The following is a 19,903-nucleotide window of genomic DNA, read 5'->3' as shown; positions in this document are numbered from 1 at the left end:
ATCATAACCACTTACACAAATGGAAAAAAAGTCACATGCCTTTTGAAAAAAATCACCAAACATTCTTGATCTTAAAAACATCAATAAAATATAAATAGGTAGATGCTCCCTTAACAAGATAAACTCTGTCACAGCCCAAGGACAGTATCATGCATAACAAAGATACATGCAAGGCATTCCCACTTAGATCAGGAATATAAGGATGCCCATTATCACCTGTCCTAGACAACAGAATTAGATAAAAGATTAGAAACATAAAATTGGAAAGGAAGAGTTAAAACTTTCATCTTCATAGGTAACATCAGTGTATACCTTAACAAATAAGAACTAACTGAAAAACTACTATAAAAACTAAGTGAATTCAGTGAGAAAATACACAGGAATAAAACAAAATTGTCAGATTCCTGTAAAATGTCAAAGGCCTACTGGAGAACAAAGGAAGAGAACTTAGAAACCACTTGCCATGTTCCTCAATATAACAAGATCTCAAAAAAATATCAACAGATTTTTTAACAAGTAAACTGCTTCCAAAGTACATACAGAAAAAAGAAATAACCAAGATAATTATAAGAAAACAGTGAGGTGGGACTAAGACTACAAGATATTAAAATATTATAAAGCCACATTAGTTAAATACTCCAATGCTGGCATATGAGGAGACCAACGGACCAATGAACTGAAAAGAAAGGCAAGCAATAAATCCTAAACCATAGGACTTAGTATTATTAGTACATAGACTGCATCTCAAATCAATGAAGAAAGAGTATATTTAATAAATAGATTGTGACATGTGGGCAGACATCTGGACAAAATAATTTGGATACATCCCACACAGAATAAATTCCAAAGGGTCAGTGATGTAAACTTTTGAAATAAAACTGTAACAGCACTAGAAGGTAACATGAGAGAATACCCCTTTAACTTTGGACTAGGGAAGGTCATTCTAACCATGACTCAAAACCCATTAAAAAAAATGTTAAACTTCACTCAGGAAGAACAGAAATTAATACTAAACTGAGAAACCATTTTCACCTATGAGACTGGCAAAATTCTAAAAGTTTTATAGCATACTTCAAATGTGTCTGTGGGGGCTTCCCTGGTGGCGCAATGGTTAAGAATCCGCCTGCCAGTGCAGGGGACATGGGTTCAAGCCCTGGTCCAGGAAGATCCCACATGCCACAGGGCAACTAAGCCTGTGCGCCCCAACTACTGAGCTCTAGAGCCCGTGAGCCACAACTACTGAGCCTGCGCGCCTAGAGCCCGTGCTCCACAACAAGAGAAGCCACTGCAATGAGAAGCCCACGTACCGCAACAAAGAGTAGCCCCCGCTCTCCGCAACTAGAGAAAGCCGGGTACAGCAACAAAGAACCAAAGTAGCCAAAAATAAATAAATAAATTTATTTAAAAAAAAAAATGTGTCTGTGGAAAAACGGGCACTCTGATACACAGCTGTTGAAAATGTAAATTAGTGCAATCACAATGCAAAGCATTTAGCAATATCTATTGCAATTACAAATGTGTTTGTTCTTTAACACAGCAATTCCCCTTTGGAAAATTTATCCTACAGGTACTGTACATTTCCACACATGTTGAGCTAACATAATTAAGGTTACTAACTACAGCACTGTTTTTAACAGCGAAATATTGGAACCAATTCAAAAGTCCATTGTTAAAGTATATTTACATAAACTATGCTATAACCATATAATGGAATATCTTGTGGTTATAGACAAAAAAGAATAAACATTTTATGTAGTGATATGGAAAGACCTCCAATACAATTATTATACCAAAATATAAAACTGTAAAACAGGATGTATAGTATACTACCATTTGTGTAATAAAGGAAGGAAAGAAAACTAAATATTTCTATTTGACTGGTTGCTACTAAAGAAATGCTAGAAGGATTCATTAGAAACAGTACAGGTAGAGGTGGGAGAAAGCAGATGGATTCAGGATGGACGAGGTATAGCGTCCTTTTCACTTCAGGTACTTCATATATTCTGTTCCCAATTCCCACCCTTCACCTCATATTCCTGCCACAGTCCTGTGCCTGGTGGACTCCATCTCATCGTTCAAGTCTCAGCTTCAAATAGCAACTACCCAGAAAGTTTTTCCTTTACCAGCTAACTAGGTAATCGCATCCCTACCCTTAATCCTGAAAATATATTACTTTTTTAGAGTTTACTACTGTTTGATTTCTTCAGAGCACTTACGATGTTGTATTTATATATTCGTTTGCTATGTATAACTGTTCTCCCTCATCAGACAGGCTTCATACAGGAACAGACCTAGCCCTGAATTTACATTGCCTTATACAGTATCTGACTCACAGCCAGCGTGGTACACAGTAAATATCTGTTACACCAAGGAAGAGATTATTTCCTACTTTTTGTAAACTCAGCTTATGTTGAGCAGAAGTAGGACAAATCTGGACACGCAAGTTGGAGCTAGAATATGAACTCTTGAATGTAGGGATGTTATAATAAAAAGAGTCCCTAAGCAGGTGAGAAGAAAATTGCATTTTTATTACCGTGAACCTGTAACTGAAAGTTAGAATTTTCTTCAACTGTGAATGTAGGCAAACAAATCCCAGTGATGTTGCCAGTGGAGAGCAGATATTTTCATCACATGAAGATGTTTGAGGTCTCAAAATATTGTTTATGCTCAACAACTGTGTTATTAGATCTGCCATTAGATCTTATTTAATGTGGTAATAGGTAAAATTTTACATAACTTTTTAATATCCTGATAACTGTGTTTCAGTAAAATTGGTTTATTTTGTCATTTATCTTAGGCACTTGAAAACATTCTGAGAAGGGCTCCATTGGTGAATTATCAACAGGTTTGACGCGAAATGGGAGGAGGAAGGAGAGTAAAAGCAGTAACTTCAGAAGATTCAATAATATCTTTGTGCAGCTGCCAAGACAGTAAGGGATGAAACAGAAAGAACTTGCACCCACTGGTAGTCAAGAGAGTGGAAAGAATCCCTCGAATGGTCAGCTCTGATCGATAAATCTCTTTCTCTAGTTTGGTGAGGCTGAATCATCGAGGGTAGGCATTTATTATAATTTCAATAGCTAACTCGGATCTATACAGCAGGCATCATTCATATACACTTATAATTTATTTCCATCTAATAATAACTGAGGTAAGTTATTATTATCCCCACTTTACAGGTGAGACGAATGAGGAACAGTGAGGTTAAGTACCTTGTCCAAGTCTTACACCTCGTAAGTGACAGGACCAAGATGTGAGCCCAGTTAGGCTGGCTCCACAGTTCGTGCCTTAACCCAATGCACTGTGCTAGTGATCATACACCAATTCTGATAAACCCTACAGGACAGCTGACAAATATTTAATGAGCAGGCAGAGTTCTAGGGGCTAGAGATACAGAGGTGAGCATGACGAAATCCCTGCCTTCAAAGAATTCATACTTATATGGAAAAAGACAGATAATAAAGATGTAATATGCCTGGTGGTAAGAAGTACCATAAAGAAAATAAAATAAGGCAAGGAGACAGAGAATCCCAGAGGGTGGGGGGAGGCACTCTAGGCTGAGGCTAGAATAACGAGGGGGTAGCCATGGAAAACTCTGGGAGAACACTGCAAACAGAAGAGCGGTGACTGAAAAGCCCAGTGACGGGGAAAAGCTTGGCAGGTTCAAGTGACAGAGAACAGTGAGGCTGAAACTTTGCCAACAAGGGGATATGCAGCAGAAGCTCAGCAGGTAGGGGCAGGCTGCTCTCATTATGCATGACACTGAAAAGCACTCATCACGCCTCCGAATACACAAATGTACATTTACCTACATGTAAAACTTGGCAAGTTTCCACTTAGAAAAGCATATTTCTGTGAAAAAGCAATTCAGAAATGAATAACTAAATTATGGATGCTATGATAAGCACAGTTTTAGTGAATGAGGCTTCATTTTTATTTCTTAATTATCTTTAAATTATTTAGGGATAATAACTTTGAAATTGTTGCTTTAAATTCCATTGTGAAGAGCATATGTAAATCACTATTTTAACTGAACAGTCACTGCAAGTTGTTTAAATGATTAGGGCAATTATAGTCATAAATTCTTCTTTACATTCATAATTATTACCACATCAACCTCTCCTTAAAGGTACCAAAGCCTTTACTATTTTTACAGTTCCTAAACCTAAAACATTGCCTGAGACATAGCAGGCACTCAACACATATCTGTAGAAATAAACATTTTTTTAAATAAATTTATCTATTTATTTTATTTTTGGCTGCGTTGGGTCTTCGTTGCTGCACGCGGGCTTTCTCTAGTTGCGGCGAGCGGGGGCTACTCTTCGTTGCGGTGCGCTGGTTTCTCATTGCCGTGGTTTCTCTTGTTGCGGAGCCCGGGCTCTAGGCACACGGGCTTCAGTAGTTGTGGCTCACGGGCTTAGTTGCTCCGCGGCATGTGGGATCTTCCCGGACCAGGGCTCAAGCCCATGTCCCCTGCATTGGCAGGCAGATTCTTAACCACTGCGCCACCAGGGAAGCCCGAAATAAACATTTTTGTAACATGGTAAAGTACCTGATTTTCCCCCCATATACCCTTTAGTAATCCTTTTTTTTTTTTCCTCTAATATTCTTAAGTTACAATAGTTTAGGGACTTGTCTGAGCTATAGTTACATGATTTTGTTTTCTTTTAATGCTGAAAAGTAAAATGTGTAGGTGCTCTTGGTTACATAATGTACTAGTATATTAGGATTACACATTTTTAAAAGGCCTAAAGATTAAGGAAATTCCATCAGATATACTGAAATTCTAGTCTGTAAAATAGAAGAATTTATAAAGAATTCATCTATTTCTTAGATACTTTTCTAGTATACTATACTCTAGCATATTTCATTCATTCTACCAGTGCTTATTTTCCAAATATAACTACAAATCACTTATTTTCAATACATACCAAAATTCCAGCTCTCTTTGCGTTCCCAGAAAAAATAATTAACTATACTTAGAGGTAACAAAGACTACTTTTGAAACCTGAGTAAATGGACCCATGGGAAAAAATCACTTTCTACCTTTTTTAAAAAGCATGTTGAGCAGAAGAAATGTGATAGCATCCTGGTAAAAGATACAAATAGGAATTAGGCAGCTTGTTACTCATCCCAAAAGTATTTTGAAAAATGTCACACACTTCAAGGTACGGATATTTACAGTATTGTTTGGGAAACTTTTTTTATATACCTTTTGGATGAAAATCTGACTATGGGGTACTTCTATGATAATGTTCCAATAAACCCACACATGGGTCCAACCGGCACTCTCATGTGAAAGATGAATATAGTTGTATCGAGTCCATCAGCACTTACTTTAGTCATGCTAGAACACTCTAGCCTGCTAATAATACTGCCTTTATAACTCAGAGGCCTTTTCTTCAACAAAACCTTATGCTTAAAAGAGTAACTTCAAGAAAAAATAATTTGTCCTCAAAGGGGTTTGCCCGTATTTATCAATGGAGGACTTAAAAACATTTTGCTTCCAGCAATTTTTCTATAAGCCACCCCACTGCAGAGGACTTTCTCTTCAAAAAATAAAAATATTAGAGCTTTGCCTAAAGGCTCCTAAGGAAGCACTTAATTTTTTTTTTCAACTTGGAAAGGAACCTCGTAAGGCATCGGAGGACTTAATAAAACAGGTGGTTCATAGAATTATATTTAGATCATGCCATATTTTTAGCAACCTGCCTATCTGCGGAGGGGCACTGCAATTTGATTCATGAGAAATGCCAATCAAATTCCAAAGCCTTTCTTTTGATGACTATTAAAAGTAGCATAACTAGTTTTCACTTGGGCAAGGGGTTCCCAATTACTTGAAGCAATGATCTTCTATTTGCCAAGGCAGCAAGTGATTATGCAACTGGTTCCAATTTACTCTCATAGGTCAAAATTTTTATGTTTAGAGAATTTTTATACAATAGTTTTTCCAAAATGTTCTTATATCAGTATTTTGACATTCGTTCATATATTTTTTCCCTAAATACATGGCAAACACATGTATTATAGCCACAAATAATAATGTACTCTCAGATTTTATTAAAGGGTAAAAACAACAAGCACAAAATGTAAACCATTTGGACTCTTCTCCCAAATCAGTTACAGTTATCACATTAGCACTGGCAGCTATAGAACTTGTTCAAAATAAAGGTACTATTAAACAAGGCAATTAATTAGAGCCAATACTGAGAATTTATTTTAGTAACAGATTGCTCTCAACTATTAATAAAGTTGGATTTTCATTTAAGGCCTGAATCACTGGTAATTACTACCATGAAGACTAAAATGTTTAGTTTCTCAATCTTTAATCATAAGTCATATTAGAATCAGTTTGATGCTATTTGTAATAAGAAAGCCTGACTATGAGTCCTGGGTCTGCACTCATGGAATCTTGGGCAAGCCACTTCATATCTCAAACCTCAGTTCCATGACTTATAAAACAAAACAAATAATTCTATCTACCTAACTTCCTTAGAAAGACAATGTGTGTTAAAATGATGTCAGTAACTGTTTTGAAAGTGAGTATATTTTGATATAGGATGGAAAAGTCTCCACTAAAAACACAAATGTTACAGCTACCCTTTTTACCCTAAGCAGAGTGTAAGTGTTATGTAATAAAAGATCATGAAGATTAACTCTGAGATTCATCTTTATTTTGGGGTACTCTGTTCAATGCAAAAGATTTTTTCCCCTGACAGCTCCTCATTATAACACCACTGATCATACCTAGGAAATAGCGTATTATACATAAGCACACATTGAACGAATGAATCGATGATATGAAGAATATGTAATTGGCCGCAGAAGCCTAAAGCAGAAGATTCATTGCAAAGTTTTTGAAAAGAGAGTCTTCTCTCCTCTAGTAGCATTCTTTATTCCCCATTCCACAGGGCAATTCCAGATCTCCAGTATAAATGTTTCCAGAGGCAACATTGCTGATACTCGCCTAAAAAGACATTGCTCTCTTACCACGTCCCTACCCATGAGGATCAAGAAAATAAGACAGACTCTGGACTCATCTACCCGAGATTCATGCAGCCAAATGACTCAGCTACATAAATAGTAGTGTCCCAGCAACATCACTAACAAGGAGTAAATTCTGTAACATTTCTCTTTTTTGTAGGCACGGAGGTATGTTTGAAGTCACATGAACTCACTAAAAGTGGAGAGAACTGTCAAAGAAATGGCCACGTTCTTGTGGGGTCCAGGTCGTGGTTCTCAGGACAGCCTCTGCTATCCTCTTACTAAAATGTCTGCGAAGGCATAAAGCCCAAAGTCATTATAACAATTAGAAATTTAAAACAGTAAGAAATGACAAAGAACTACTCTGTAGGTAGATAATGGAAAGATGTTCATGATATATTGTCAAAATGTTATAAAGCAATATTACTTAACAAAGATATATGTATACGACCTGGTCAGCTCTTTCTAGAGAAGATGGGGCAAAGAAAGGAAGGCTCAGGATGGATCTGGAAAGATAAGTAGGAGTTTAAGGCAAAGGACATTCTAGACAAAAAGAAGAGTAAATATAAATTCAAACCATCATGAAGATTAAAGTAAACCTATGATAGAATCAAACAAATGTTTCTAGAATAAGTATCTCTTTCTTGCCACCTCTCCTGTTATTAACTTTCCTGGTTAATGGCTACAGGATCACTCAGTCATTTAAGTCAGAGTCATTAGAACCATTTTGGTTGTCTGCTCTTCTGGTCCAAAATTCTAATGGGTCTCCTACAAGGTGGCTTAACTTTAGCACTACTGACATTTTGATAATTCTTCATTGTAGGAGGCTATTCTGGGCACTGTTGGATGTTTAGCAACATCCCTAGCCTCTACCCACCAGATGCCAGTAGCTTCCCTTGCCCCCTGCACAGCTGTGACAACCGAGTGTCCCCAGACTCTGCCAAATGTTCCCCGGGGGACAAAACTGCCCCAGTTGAGAACCACTGGTCTCATAGTGCACCTTCCACAGGGACCCAACTCTTCTCGCCACTGCAACCACATTACTTCCTGCGGCTCCCATTCCCTACCTTTACAGTGGTCTTCCTTACTGCAGTGGTGGTCTTCTCAGTGCCTCACTGCCTCCCCTGCTCCTGGCACAGTGGTGCATAAGGGCAGACCCCTCCCAACACATCAAACTAACCCACTATCTACAGTCTAAGGCTTCATGCCTCCACAGTACATTCCAGGCCTTAATCTGACTTCAACCTTACCTTTCACCCTCACCTCCTAATCCACCCTACTCTTCAGCTGCAGAGACCCACAAGAAGCCCTTGAATTTTCACATCCCCAAATGTTTATTCATCCCTCAAAGTCCAGCTGAGAAGCCTCCTCCAGCCCAGGTCTCATAACACTCTTACTCCCTCCTTCCTCAAAGTTCACCCAGCACTCCTTGTACTCCTCTGTTAACTGTATTTAACAGACTATTTTCATTGAGTGTGTGTACGTGTGCCCGGTGTCACTATGTGGTGGCCCTGAGAATGCTGAGCATAATTGACCAAGGACCCCCACTCCAGGCTTTGAGATCCATCTGTGCTTGTACCCCAGCCATATCTCCCATGCACCACTCCAGCCAGTAACTGAGTGTGGCAAGGATATGAAGAGGAAATTCATTCTTAGGAGGCAAGGGACCGTTCTCCCAGGCAAATCTGGTTTGAGGGGGGCTTTGCTGAACCTTGCTTAGACTGCCTGGCAGCCTGGGATGCTTCTACCCAACATTTTCATCCTCTCTTCACCTGTTTCAGACTCCACTGCTCGCTCCTTTTTTCTAACACAGACACTTCCCCTATTAAACTCTGCACATTTAATCCCACCTTGCCATCTGCTTTGTGGAGGACCTAGGCTAACACTCGAAATGTTAAAGGTAGAGGCATAAGAAATTCTCCCTAGTGTTGTCTGAGTATTTGACTAAGTATAGGAATAACTAAAAGGGGTCCTTATGAATTTTCCAACAAAAAAATATGAATACAGAATGGCATGTGTAATGACCTGAGGCTGTGTGACTTCTGAGCAAACAGGAAGTTTAAAAAATAAAGTTTTCCAATAAGACAAAAACCAGTAAAGACACTATTGATAGTTTCCATACATTTATTTCCTTTCTGAACATGGCGGTACTACAGCACCTCAATAATCAGTCATCAGAGGGCATTAGTGCCTGACATGCCACAGAATGGTTCACATGAGAAACTTCAAAAAAGTACACACGGCCACTGCAAGCTACTCCGTGAGAATACTGTACAAGCCAGATGCAATGTCTGGTTTTATGACATCTGGAAACTGTTTCTTTCAACCAAAAAGACTGCATTGATTCAAATCCCACCAAGAAACAGTGAAGCTAATTGTCTAGGCGGTCGGGTTAGTCCCTGAGGGCCTTTGGAAGAAGGAAACGCACCAGGTAATGTAAGAGAGCTGACAGAGGGACAGGGGTTGTTGAGAATAGCCTCTATACAATTTACACATGCCATTCTGACAAGGATATGCCCCAAATATTACAACTTATGGAATACTGACCTCTACTTTGGCAAGAGGGTATCAACATCATGAGAAAATAGATAATATGACCATGAAAACAAAGTTTAGAGTTGAATCTAGAGATATTAATGCCTGATAACTATATATTCTGTGACTTTATCAATGAACTAAAAACAGAGTTTGATTAGCCATTATATTACATATAGGTAATTTTATGATTTGGCTCTATTTTCATATCTAATATAGATTTTAGAAATGTCAAAATAAATAATCAGAAATGTTTGAATTATGTGATAAATACTTACACTTAGAAGAAAGAAAAATTAGAGGAGAAAAGATTAGCAAAGCAAAAGTTATACCCACATGAAACAAAGAAAATTTCTGGCAGGCTCATAGCCCCTCTGATTCTTGGGCCCAAAACACTTTAGAAAACTAAACAATACAAGTCATGGTTCAGTGGTTTAGTGAAAGAGAAAAACACGTAAATACTAAGACGTCTAGAAGTGGGGAAAAAAATAGCTGTGTAGGGCTTCCCTGGTGGCGCAGTGGTTGAGAATCTGCCTGCCAATGCAGGGGACATGGGTTCGAGCCCTGGTCTGGGAAGATCCCACATGCCGTGGAGCAACTAGGCCCGTGAGCCACAACTACTGAGCCTGCGCGTCTGGAGCCTGTGTTCCGCAACAAGAGAGGCCACGATAGTGAGAGGCCCGCGCACCGCGATGAAGACTGGCCCCCGCTTGCCGCAACTAGAGAAAGCCCTCGCACAGAAACGAAGACCCAACACAGCCAAAAATAAATAAATTAATTAATTAATTAAAAAAAAAAAAAGGAGCTGTGTAGAAATTAAAAGAAAACGTTAGTTTATATGTTTGAGGTTAATGCAACACTAGCAACTGAATGAAATCATAAGTATGTTGTGATGTCAATTTTTTTAAAGGGTTGTATGTACAGAGATATTTGGAAAGTAGTAACTTGGTTTGTATTCCCTACCTTTAAAAGTCACATTCCTCAGTAGCCACCAGAGAAAGGAAAGGTAGATGCTACCTCAAATGGGAAGATGGAAGGGGAACAGCTCAAATGAATGAGATGTGAAAGGGGAACTTAGTGGATTCCAGGAAGAAAAGAACGATGGAGGCAAAGGATACGGCTGGGAAGATGTATGTGCACTGACTTCTCCACTGGGGGTTTAAGGCCCTGGAGGCAGAAGGCATGTTACATAGTTTAGGAGGACTTGCCAAGAGAAGTGCTTTAGCATGCTATGTGGGACTCAAGGGAGGGACCTCTACAAGCCCCGCCCCCACACACACACACATGCACTCACTGAAATAAGAGATGTGGCAGAGTTTGGCGAAGGGAGGAATCAAGTCCCCCTAGACTTTCATATGCCAAGAAGGATCTCAGAGCCTTAGAGGGGTCTGGAAGATTACCAATGGCATCACCAAACCACCTTATGTGGAGAGAGCACTGCAGCAGGAGCTAAGTGACCCTGTGTTGAAGGCTGCACATGCATCAGCCAGACAAGAAGCCAAATAGGTGCTGCATCCAGAATTCAGAGGGATACGCAGCAACAGAGAGAGCCCAGGTAGGAAAGAGTCAGTGAGCCCCAACTGAGCAAAGAAAAGCCACAAGTTCTCAGGCCCAGAATTCAGCGGCTGGTGCCAAAAAAATGCAAGGAGACTGAGGCACAAAGGACATCGGAGGCTAGAGAAACTGAAGGACAGTATGATTTCCCCACCTTCCTCCCAAACAATACAGAGGCCTCAGAACACTTTACTGCCCTGTATGAGGTCAGTTTTCATCAATGGTCAACATTTGCTTGAATCCAGCCATGACAATGGACATCAGCAGAAAAAAAATGAGGAAGTCACACACTCATTCAATATATTCAGGAAAAGCATTTGATTAAGTACAACATCCATTCATGATTCAAAGCAAAACTAAAAGCAAAGAGCAACTAGCAAAAGAGAACTTCAATAAGACTGGCTCTAAAAATCCTTCAGTAAATCTCAACTTTAGTGTTTAATGGACTGACAAAAATCAAAGCTGAATCACCACAGCCGCACACATGCAAAGTCACGAAGATGAGTTGGGAAGTAGCAGGAGCAGGGCTGGAGGTGAGCATTACTGACATCTTGGGCATTGTATCAAGGAGGATCTGCAAAAACTCAACTGGTCCAGGTTGTGGGTAACACAACTTTATCTGGATCTAAAGATTAATCTGAGACTAAAAAACAGGAATCTGATATAATAATAAATGGACTCTAAAACCTACCAGAAGTTCCACCATTTGATGAAACTATTATTCTAAAGAGTGCTAAGGATAGAGTCGAGGTAGAAATAAAACAATCATAAATATACAGCTAATATCCGTTATAGTGCTAATATCACAAGGGAGAAAAATCAAAGAAATGTCACTAATCTCATCAGTGATTTAGACTTATAATTGGTCCTGATCATACTTCTACAAGATTTTTAGATCCTGGTACCTCTAGCTATGTGCTGTATTACGGGAAACTTTCTATCTCTGCCGTGACTGATGTCCTCAACGCAGCCCTACACATACAGAGAAATGGAGATAAAGCTGAGTTACATAGGTATGAAAATATGTTTTTTGATGTTAAATCAAACTCTGATAATATTAGTAAGTCTATCAAAAGCAAAGTACATACATAAATCAAATGGACTTATGCATGATAATGCATAATAATGCATTATAACTAGACAATTATATCCAAATTGACACAGTGACAGGAAAGGATGAACTCCTATTATGACTTAAAAACATTTCCAGGGGCTTCCCTGGTTGCGCAGTGGTTGAGAATCTGCCTGCCAATGCAGAGGACACGGGTTTGAGCCCTGGTCTGGGAAGATCCCACATGCCGCAGAGCAACTAGGCCCATGAGCCACAACTACTGAGCATGCGCGTCTGGAGCCTGTGCTCCGCAACAAGAGAGGCCGCGACAGTGAGAGGCCCACACGCCGCGATGAAGAGTGGTCCCCGCTTGCCACAACTAGAGGAAGCCCTCGCATAGAAATGAAGACCCAACACAGCCATGAATAAATAAAATAAAACAAATACTTAGGAAACAAACAAACAAACAAACATTTCCAACTGTTTTCTGATTTCAAAAAGGAGATATTGAATAATAATTTGAACTGCACATAACTTATGAGTCAACATGATCAGAAACATCACTCCTAATAATGCTTCCCATCTGGAATTTTTTCCATGCCTTAAATACTAAATGACGAAAACATACTGACCATGACAAATTTGTGGTAGTAAATCTAGAATTTTCTAGACAAACTAAACATTTTGAAAGGTTCTAGAAAAGAGAATATTTTTCTTTCCTTTGATGTGTAGATGGCTGTGTAAATATTAGTGTGTTTCTGCCATTCTGATGTTGTATTTTACATTTAGCTACAGCCAAAAAGAAAACTGTCCAAGGCATATATATATCAAGATAATAGCAGAAAAAAGAACAAAGAGATGTTCCAAATCTACTTAGTAAGGACCAATACTCACACCCAGGAAGACATCTTACATCAATTACCCTGAAAGGAAGTATTACATTTGGCCTAGAGAGAACTGTTATCAATTTTCTACTTCATCAAAGAGTAAACAATGTTGATGTTCTGAAACTCATCTAAAATTTGCCCAACAAAAGCTAGAATACTTGGAAAGAACCCTGTAGCCAAATTCTTAGTTGTTTCTTCTTGAACACGTATTTATCAGAGGAGTTAATGATGAAGTGAGTTCATATATGTTTTAACATAAGTGTTCTCAACCAGAGGTTCCATGAACTTGGATGAGAAAGACATCTTTATTTTCCCTAACCTCTGATACGTAACATTTCCTTCAATTATGATTGTAGGTAAAACCACAGACATTGTGACTTTGTTAGCAATAAAATAATAGCTACTTCAACTCTAATGTAATGTAACACAAAACTATCTGGATTGTTTATTCTCATTGCCACAACAGAAGTATAGAAGTAAGTAGTCCCCTCCGCAATAGATATTATTTAACACATTAATAAAGGATGTATTATGACACCACAAATTCTAATACTTGTAACATTTTGATTACTGTTAGTATTTAAAAGGAAGCCAATTAAATAACATGTATGCTATTTTACACATTTAAATCATGCTGAGAAGAGGTCCTGGGTTTCCCCTAGAATGCTGAAAAGTTGATGGCAAAAAAAAAAAAAAAAAAAAAAAACGTTTAGAACCTCTGTTTTAGAGGGAGAGAAACAAATAAAACACATAGAACCCAATATTTTATTTCATTTCCTCTCTCCGCAATGAGGTTTTTACAAAATCCATATGTTTTACTCTTGTCACTCTAATGATCATTTCTCATTTGCTGGCACCAGATCTTTGTAGACACTCTACATTTTTAAGTGCAGTGCATTTTAAACTGGCATATTCAACCTTTTCCCTATCTTGTACTTCACAGATTAATGACCCCATAGTAGCAAAAAAAAAACAAAAAAAAAACAAAAAAAAACACAAAAACTCTTTCTTTTCAAACCTTTTCATTTTATGTATATTCATTCTCTTTTCATTCTATCATTCTTCACTCAAGGAATGAATTTAAGTAAATTCAGGGGAGTCTGCCTTAATAGATGGTCCAGAATGGGTGTGTCTGAATGAAGGAGCCTGTCGTCCTGCTGGAAATCACACTTCCTGTGTAGCAGAAAGCCACTGCCCGCCTCCCTGACTAGCTCAGCATCTTACACTCTCGCAGCTTTGCACAGAAGGGTCAATTTGGCCCAGCAGGGAGAGACACGCTGATCCTCCAAACCCTTCTCCCCACTGCAAGGAAAGAGTGGCCTCTGGCTTGGGTTCATCTAGGTGTTAATCCCTCTGGTGGCCCACTGTGATCTCTTGGGTCAACCAACCGCCCATTCGGCAAAAGCCAATGCCCGGCTCCCTGAACGAGCAAGGATGGATCCCAAGAAAATGCCAAGGGACCCGAGGGCGCTTACCAAGCCTCCACAAAGGCTGAAGACGGCTGTGTGATCCTCCCGAGCATTGACCTGGCCGCGGTAGAAGCAGTGGCGCAGGTCTGGGGGCGCCGTGCGGCGCTCCTCAGCCCGGAGCGCAGGGGCTCCCAAGTGCACCTCTGTGTAGCCGGCAGCCAGGAAGGCCGCGTCGGCGCTCAGGTTCAGCTGGAAGACCTGCCCGTAGGCGCGGATTCGGTAGTGGGTCCTGAACGGCGTGGGCTCCAGCGCCTCGGCGCTGCGCTTCCTCCGGCTGAAGTGGTGGCTCTTTGGGAACACTTCGCCGAACTCATTGACCCGCGCGGGGGTCACCACTTCGTAGGAGGCCAGTGTCCTCACCAAGGCTTCTGCAACCACAGCGATACGGCCGTTGAGCCCCTACCCCGTTTCCAGCTCCCCAGCGCCGAACTTCTTCAACCAAACGTCCCAGCCAGAGGGCCGAGGCCCCAGGTCCCCATACCCCCGGCGGGGCGCGACGAAAGAACACACGCTGGCGAGCGTGCGCGCACACACACACACGTGCGCTCTGTGAGTGTGCCTGCCTGCTTTCCCACACCCCCGATTCGCTCCACCCTCCCCAAGCAGGGACCCTGACACTCAGGGCCCTCAGCAGCACCTCTTTCTCGCGCCCCTCTTCGCCTCCCTGCCGCCGCCAACTCGTGCCCCGCGGGCGCCCGCGCCACCCTGCCCCACGCGTCCCCGCCGCGTGGTCCCCGGAGGGAGACGTGTGCCCCGCGCGCGATTCCTCGAAACACCGCGCAGCCGCAACCTCCGGGGATGCTTGGGGCTGACTGATTCCGGAGTCCCGAGAGCCCCGGCAGGGCCAGGGTCCCCCAGCGGGCAGAGCGGCTCCCCCCGCCTCCGTCCGCCCGTCCCACTCGGGCCCGCGTCCCACCTCACTGCTGAAGGCGCCCCGCGGTGACCTTACCCTGCCTGGGGTGGAAGTGAACTTCCCAAGACCTGGTGATGAAGAGCGAGAGCTGGTAGAGCAGCCCTGTCAGCCACTTGGCCACCCGCATGGTTCCACCGGGGGGATTCCGACCGGGGAGGCCAACCAGAGACGCCCGCCGCCCCGCCGGCTTCCCCGCGCTCCGCTGCCTCTCCTCCCTCTCGCCCGCCGCTCTCCGCGCCGGCAGCCGCGGCGCCTCAGCAGCCTCCGGAGCAGCAGCCCCGGCCCCGGGCCGGCCCGTCGCGCCACACCGCCAGCCTCCGCTCGCTGAGCCACTGCTTCATCGCACTGCAGCCCCGCAGCCTCCGGCTCGCAGTCGGCAGCCTCGCTCCGCTTCCTGCGCCCGCACAGCCCTCAGAAGCCCTCTCCTTGCGTCCAGCCTAGCGCGAGGAAGCGACCCGACCTAGCAGGAACGGTGCCAATATAGCCACCCCGGGCCTGGCGAGCTGGGGGGGAGAGCCCGCCCCCAGGGGCCGGGCCCGGCCAATCAGCTGGAGGCGCGGCCCGGGCTCGCCCTCCGGCGCGCTGCCCGCCCCCAGCCCCTAGCCGCAAGCGGAGTGCGGTCGCTGCAGGCTCCCGCTGTGGGCGTGCAGCGTGGTGAGTAGCCCGAGGCCCAGTTGGACACCCTCCCGGTACCCGTAAAACCTGGGACTGATACAAGCTGCGCGGCCGAGGTCCAGATAGGGGATAGGTAGGTGTGTGAGGTTTTAGTTCTTACAATGAAATGGCAAGCATCAGAAGGAAAGTTTCTGTTATTTATGTTTCACGGTAATTTTAGACTTCTCAAACGAGATAAAGTAAGCTACAGCGGGAAATTCTTGTAGGCAGAGGATGGCCAGGCCTCATTTGCAAGGACCCCTGTGCACCCGAGGGGTTGTTGTGAGTTTCAGTGTTGGAGGGGAAAGCAAAGGTGAGTTTGCAGTCAGCAAACACTTCTGGGTGAGAATTTCTGGCAGTTGCCAGAGAAAAAAGGATCTCAGTCTCCAAAGTTCCAGTAACTTATTGTGACTTTTTTCATTTTAACATTCTTTGTTGTACTTAATTTTGTATAAAGAGCCCCCCAAAATTATATAAATGTCAAGCCCCACAAAACTTGGATCTGCCCCTGCCTGTGGGTCATTGTTTTTATGAGATTTTTCTGCTGGTAGTTTCACAGTATTCATATGTCCTTTGTTTATAATATCCAAATGACCCCATGTATCCACAGTTATCTTCCTCAGCAATTGTAGCTCTGAATCCAGTTGAGTCATCTTGTGTCTGTTAAATTGGATAAACCTCAATAGCAGCAGAAAGCAGTCATCATTTCAGAACTCCTTTCTCATTTCCCAAATCCACCTGTTTGATTTGCAGGTTCCATAGTTGTTTCTCCCTATAACCAGTATGAAAAAAAAATGAAGTGGAAGTGGTCAGATATTGTTGAAATCCAACCAAGAGAGAGAAAGAATATGAGTATAAAAAGTAAAGGAAATATATGAGTAACTCTTCACAAACACAAAGGAATACACTCTCAATTTAGTCCCTGGCTGCCCTTTCTCCTCTGAGCTCACAACAATGAAAATTCTGTTTGCTTTGAGTTGACCTCTCATGACAGACCGCCTTACTTTTGTATCAAATGTGGAACAGTCTTGTCCAAGGAAGGAGAGTTTCTTACTTTTGCCAAGGAAATTACCCAGCTCTGTAATGGTAATTCTTCCACAATCTATCCCCTTCTTTTGTACCCCTTGCTCACAAGTGTCATTTTATTCATCACAGAATTACAGACTTCTCATGTTGTTTTTCTAAATTAATCCTACTGTTACTCTAAGCAAAACAAAAATGGACTTGACCCACACTTGTCTGTTTAGTGGTTACCTTCAGTACACTGTAATTTAGAGTCATTCCAATTACACTGCAGCTCTGAATGCATCTTTACCTTAGGAGCTATGCCTACCTTCATACAAATAACAGAAAATAGATCTGCACCTGTTTAACTGGCTATCTGACTGCCGACTGCAGGCAAAGTAGATACTTCATTTCCATCACAGAATGTTTGTCACTCAAAGTAGTATTTGCAATGTGATATTTGATTTTCAACCTGCTCTTTTTGGAAACAATGGTCTAAGAATAGGGCTGTTTTTTCCTGTTTTAGAGAAGCGGGAAAATGTACGGGATATGTATTTTATGTCATTATAATCTTTACAGTGTTCAGTAAAGAACATTATTTCCTTCATTTTATAGAAGGTAAATGTTGCACAGTATCTAAGTAACTAACTGGATATCTACAAACCCTTTCTGACACCAAAGTTTTTTCATTATACTAGACTAGGCCCATTACGATATTCACATTATTTGTCTCTCTTCCTTTCTGCTTCCCTACCAAGTGAAAATGTCATGAATAAGCTAATCTATACCATTTAAATCAAGCATTTCTCCACATGGGTAATTATAGCTACCACTTATGGGATTCCTTTGACATACCAGGCACTGTACAAGGGACTTTAGAAAGGTTACCTCGTTTAATTTATGCATTCCCCCCAAGAGAAATTAAGTAAATCACCCCAGATCACACATCAAGTTAGACTCAAATCTCTTTGGTCTCAAATTCCATACTTTTTTTTTTTTTTTTTTTTTTTTTTTTAAAAGCACAGTTTTTTGTTTTTTGTTTTTTAAATTTTATTTATTTATTTATTTATGGCTGTGTTGGGTCTTCGTTTCTGTGCGAGGGCTTTCTCCAGTTGCGGCAAGTGGGGGGGCCACTCTTCATCGCGGTACGCGGGCCTCTCACTATCGCAGCCTCTCTTGTTGCAGAGCACAGGCTCCAGACGCGCAGGCTCAGTAATTGTGGCTCACGGGCCCAGTTGCTCCGCGGCATGTGGGATCTTCCCAGACCAGGGCTCGAACCCGTATCCCCTGCATTAGCAGGCAGATTCTCAACCACTGCGCCACCAGGGAAGCCCTCAAATTCCATACTTTTTAAGAGTAGATTGTATTCTTCATACTAGCTCAAATCTCATTACAGTCGTAATCATCAATCAACAGTAAAATAGATCAATAGATTGTGATATATGCACACAGTGGAATGCTAGACAGACTGAGAACATATAATCTACAGCCGCATGCAACAACATAAATGAATCTCACAAAAAATATTATTTAGAGAAAGACTTAGAGCCCCCCCAAAATATAGTGCATATAAAATGACTCAATCTATATGCAATATACAAAAGCAGGCAAAACTGCTCAATTTTATTAGAAGTGGCTAATTCTTAGGGTGGGGAGAATAGAGATTGGAATAAATATGAGTGAGCGTCTAAGATGCTGATACCATTTTGTTTCTCGATCTATGTTCTAGTTGAAGAGGTGGTATGTGAAATTTCTTACATCTGCAGTCTTGTGTATTTTCATATCATAATGATATGTATCATTTTTCTGTGTATATGTGCATGTAATAATATAATAAATTTTTAAGTAAAATATTTGCTATAAAAAAAACCACTATTTCTTTACTATATGGAAAAAGTTTAAGAGAACTTCAGGTATTAAATATTAAAATAATCTTTTGAGGTAAATATTTATTTCCAGACACAATTTAATCTAATAACCAGAACCTGTAACTAGAATCTCACGAGCCAAAAATGTCAAGAAAATTCTAACAAAATATCTTCCATGGCTATTGTCAGTCACTTAACTACTTATTCGATTTTTCTTTTAAAAATAAGAAAGGAAAGAAAGGTTCAACACAACAACAAAAAAGGAAAGGAAGAGGGGTATACATCCCTCCGAAGAACATATTTTTATTTTATTAAAATACATTGCTAACTGCATGGTATTTAACTCATGACTTAGAAAAGGAAGAAAGGAGGGAAAGAAAGAAGGGAGAGAAAGAAAGAAGAAAGAAAGAAAGAAAGAAAGAAAGAAAGAAAGAAAGAAAGAAAGAAAGAAAGAAAGAAAGAAAGAAAGAAAGAAAGAAAGAAAGAAAGAAAGAAGGAAAGAAAGAAAGAAAGAAAGAAAGAAAGAAAGGAAGGAAGAAAGAAAGGAGGAAAGGAGGGAGGGAGGGAGGGAGGAAGGAAGGGAAGGAAGGAAGGAAGGAAGAAAGAAAGAAAGAAAGAAAGAAAGAAAGAAAGAAAGAAAGAAAGAAAGAGAAAGAAAGGAAGAGAAAGAAAGAGAGAGAAAGAAAAAGAAAGAAAGGAAGGAAGAAAGAAAGAAGGAAGAGAAGGAAGGAAGGGAGAAAGAAAGAAAGGGAGAAGTGAGGGGGGGCGAGGGAAGGGAAAAAAAGGAAATCTAATAACTTTCCTCTGATTTTGAGGAATTCGTAAATAATTCACAGGTTTTCTTTTAAACCATGATGTACTAAGTTTACCCAAGAGAATGTAGAATTCTGATGGATCTAATCATTATTTTACATCTAAAATGTTACTTTTTTACCTTTTATACTATACTGCATATTAAGGTTCATAACCTGTTGGTTGTACAA

At 41.1% G+C, this 19,903-nt stretch overlaps 1 protein-coding gene across 2 annotated transcripts in view; it reads right to left on the bottom strand.

Moving 5' to 3' along the window:
• The window catches only part of ADAMTS20 (ADAM metallopeptidase with thrombospondin type 1 motif 20), a 310,626-nt gene that overhangs the window by 190,433 nt on the left and 100,290 nt on the right, over positions 1 to 19,903 (bottom strand). Inside the window, exons 2-3 of one of the 2 annotated variants that reach the window (XM_082422520.1) lie at positions 15,430 to 16,819; positions 14,487 to 14,848 (exon numbers count right to left, since the gene is read on the bottom strand). The exons of the other annotated variant lie outside the window; for it this stretch is intronic. Of the exons in view, the coding sequence (XP_082278646.1) occupies positions 14,487 to 14,848; positions 15,430 to 15,520 (453 nt within the window). The 5' untranslated portion in view covers positions 15,521 to 16,819. The remainder of the gene's footprint in view (positions 1 to 14,486; positions 14,849 to 15,429; positions 16,820 to 19,903) is intronic. 2 annotated transcript variants of the gene reach the window in all.

The sequence above is a fragment of the Balaenoptera physalus genome (genome assembly GCF_965194825.1).
Source record: "Balaenoptera physalus genome assembly, chromosome: 13".
Lineage (NCBI taxonomy): Eukaryota > Metazoa > Chordata > Mammalia > Artiodactyla > Balaenopteridae > Balaenoptera > Balaenoptera physalus.
Note: the sequence above shows the minus strand (reverse complement) of the source record. Positions and strands in the feature narration are given on the sequence as shown.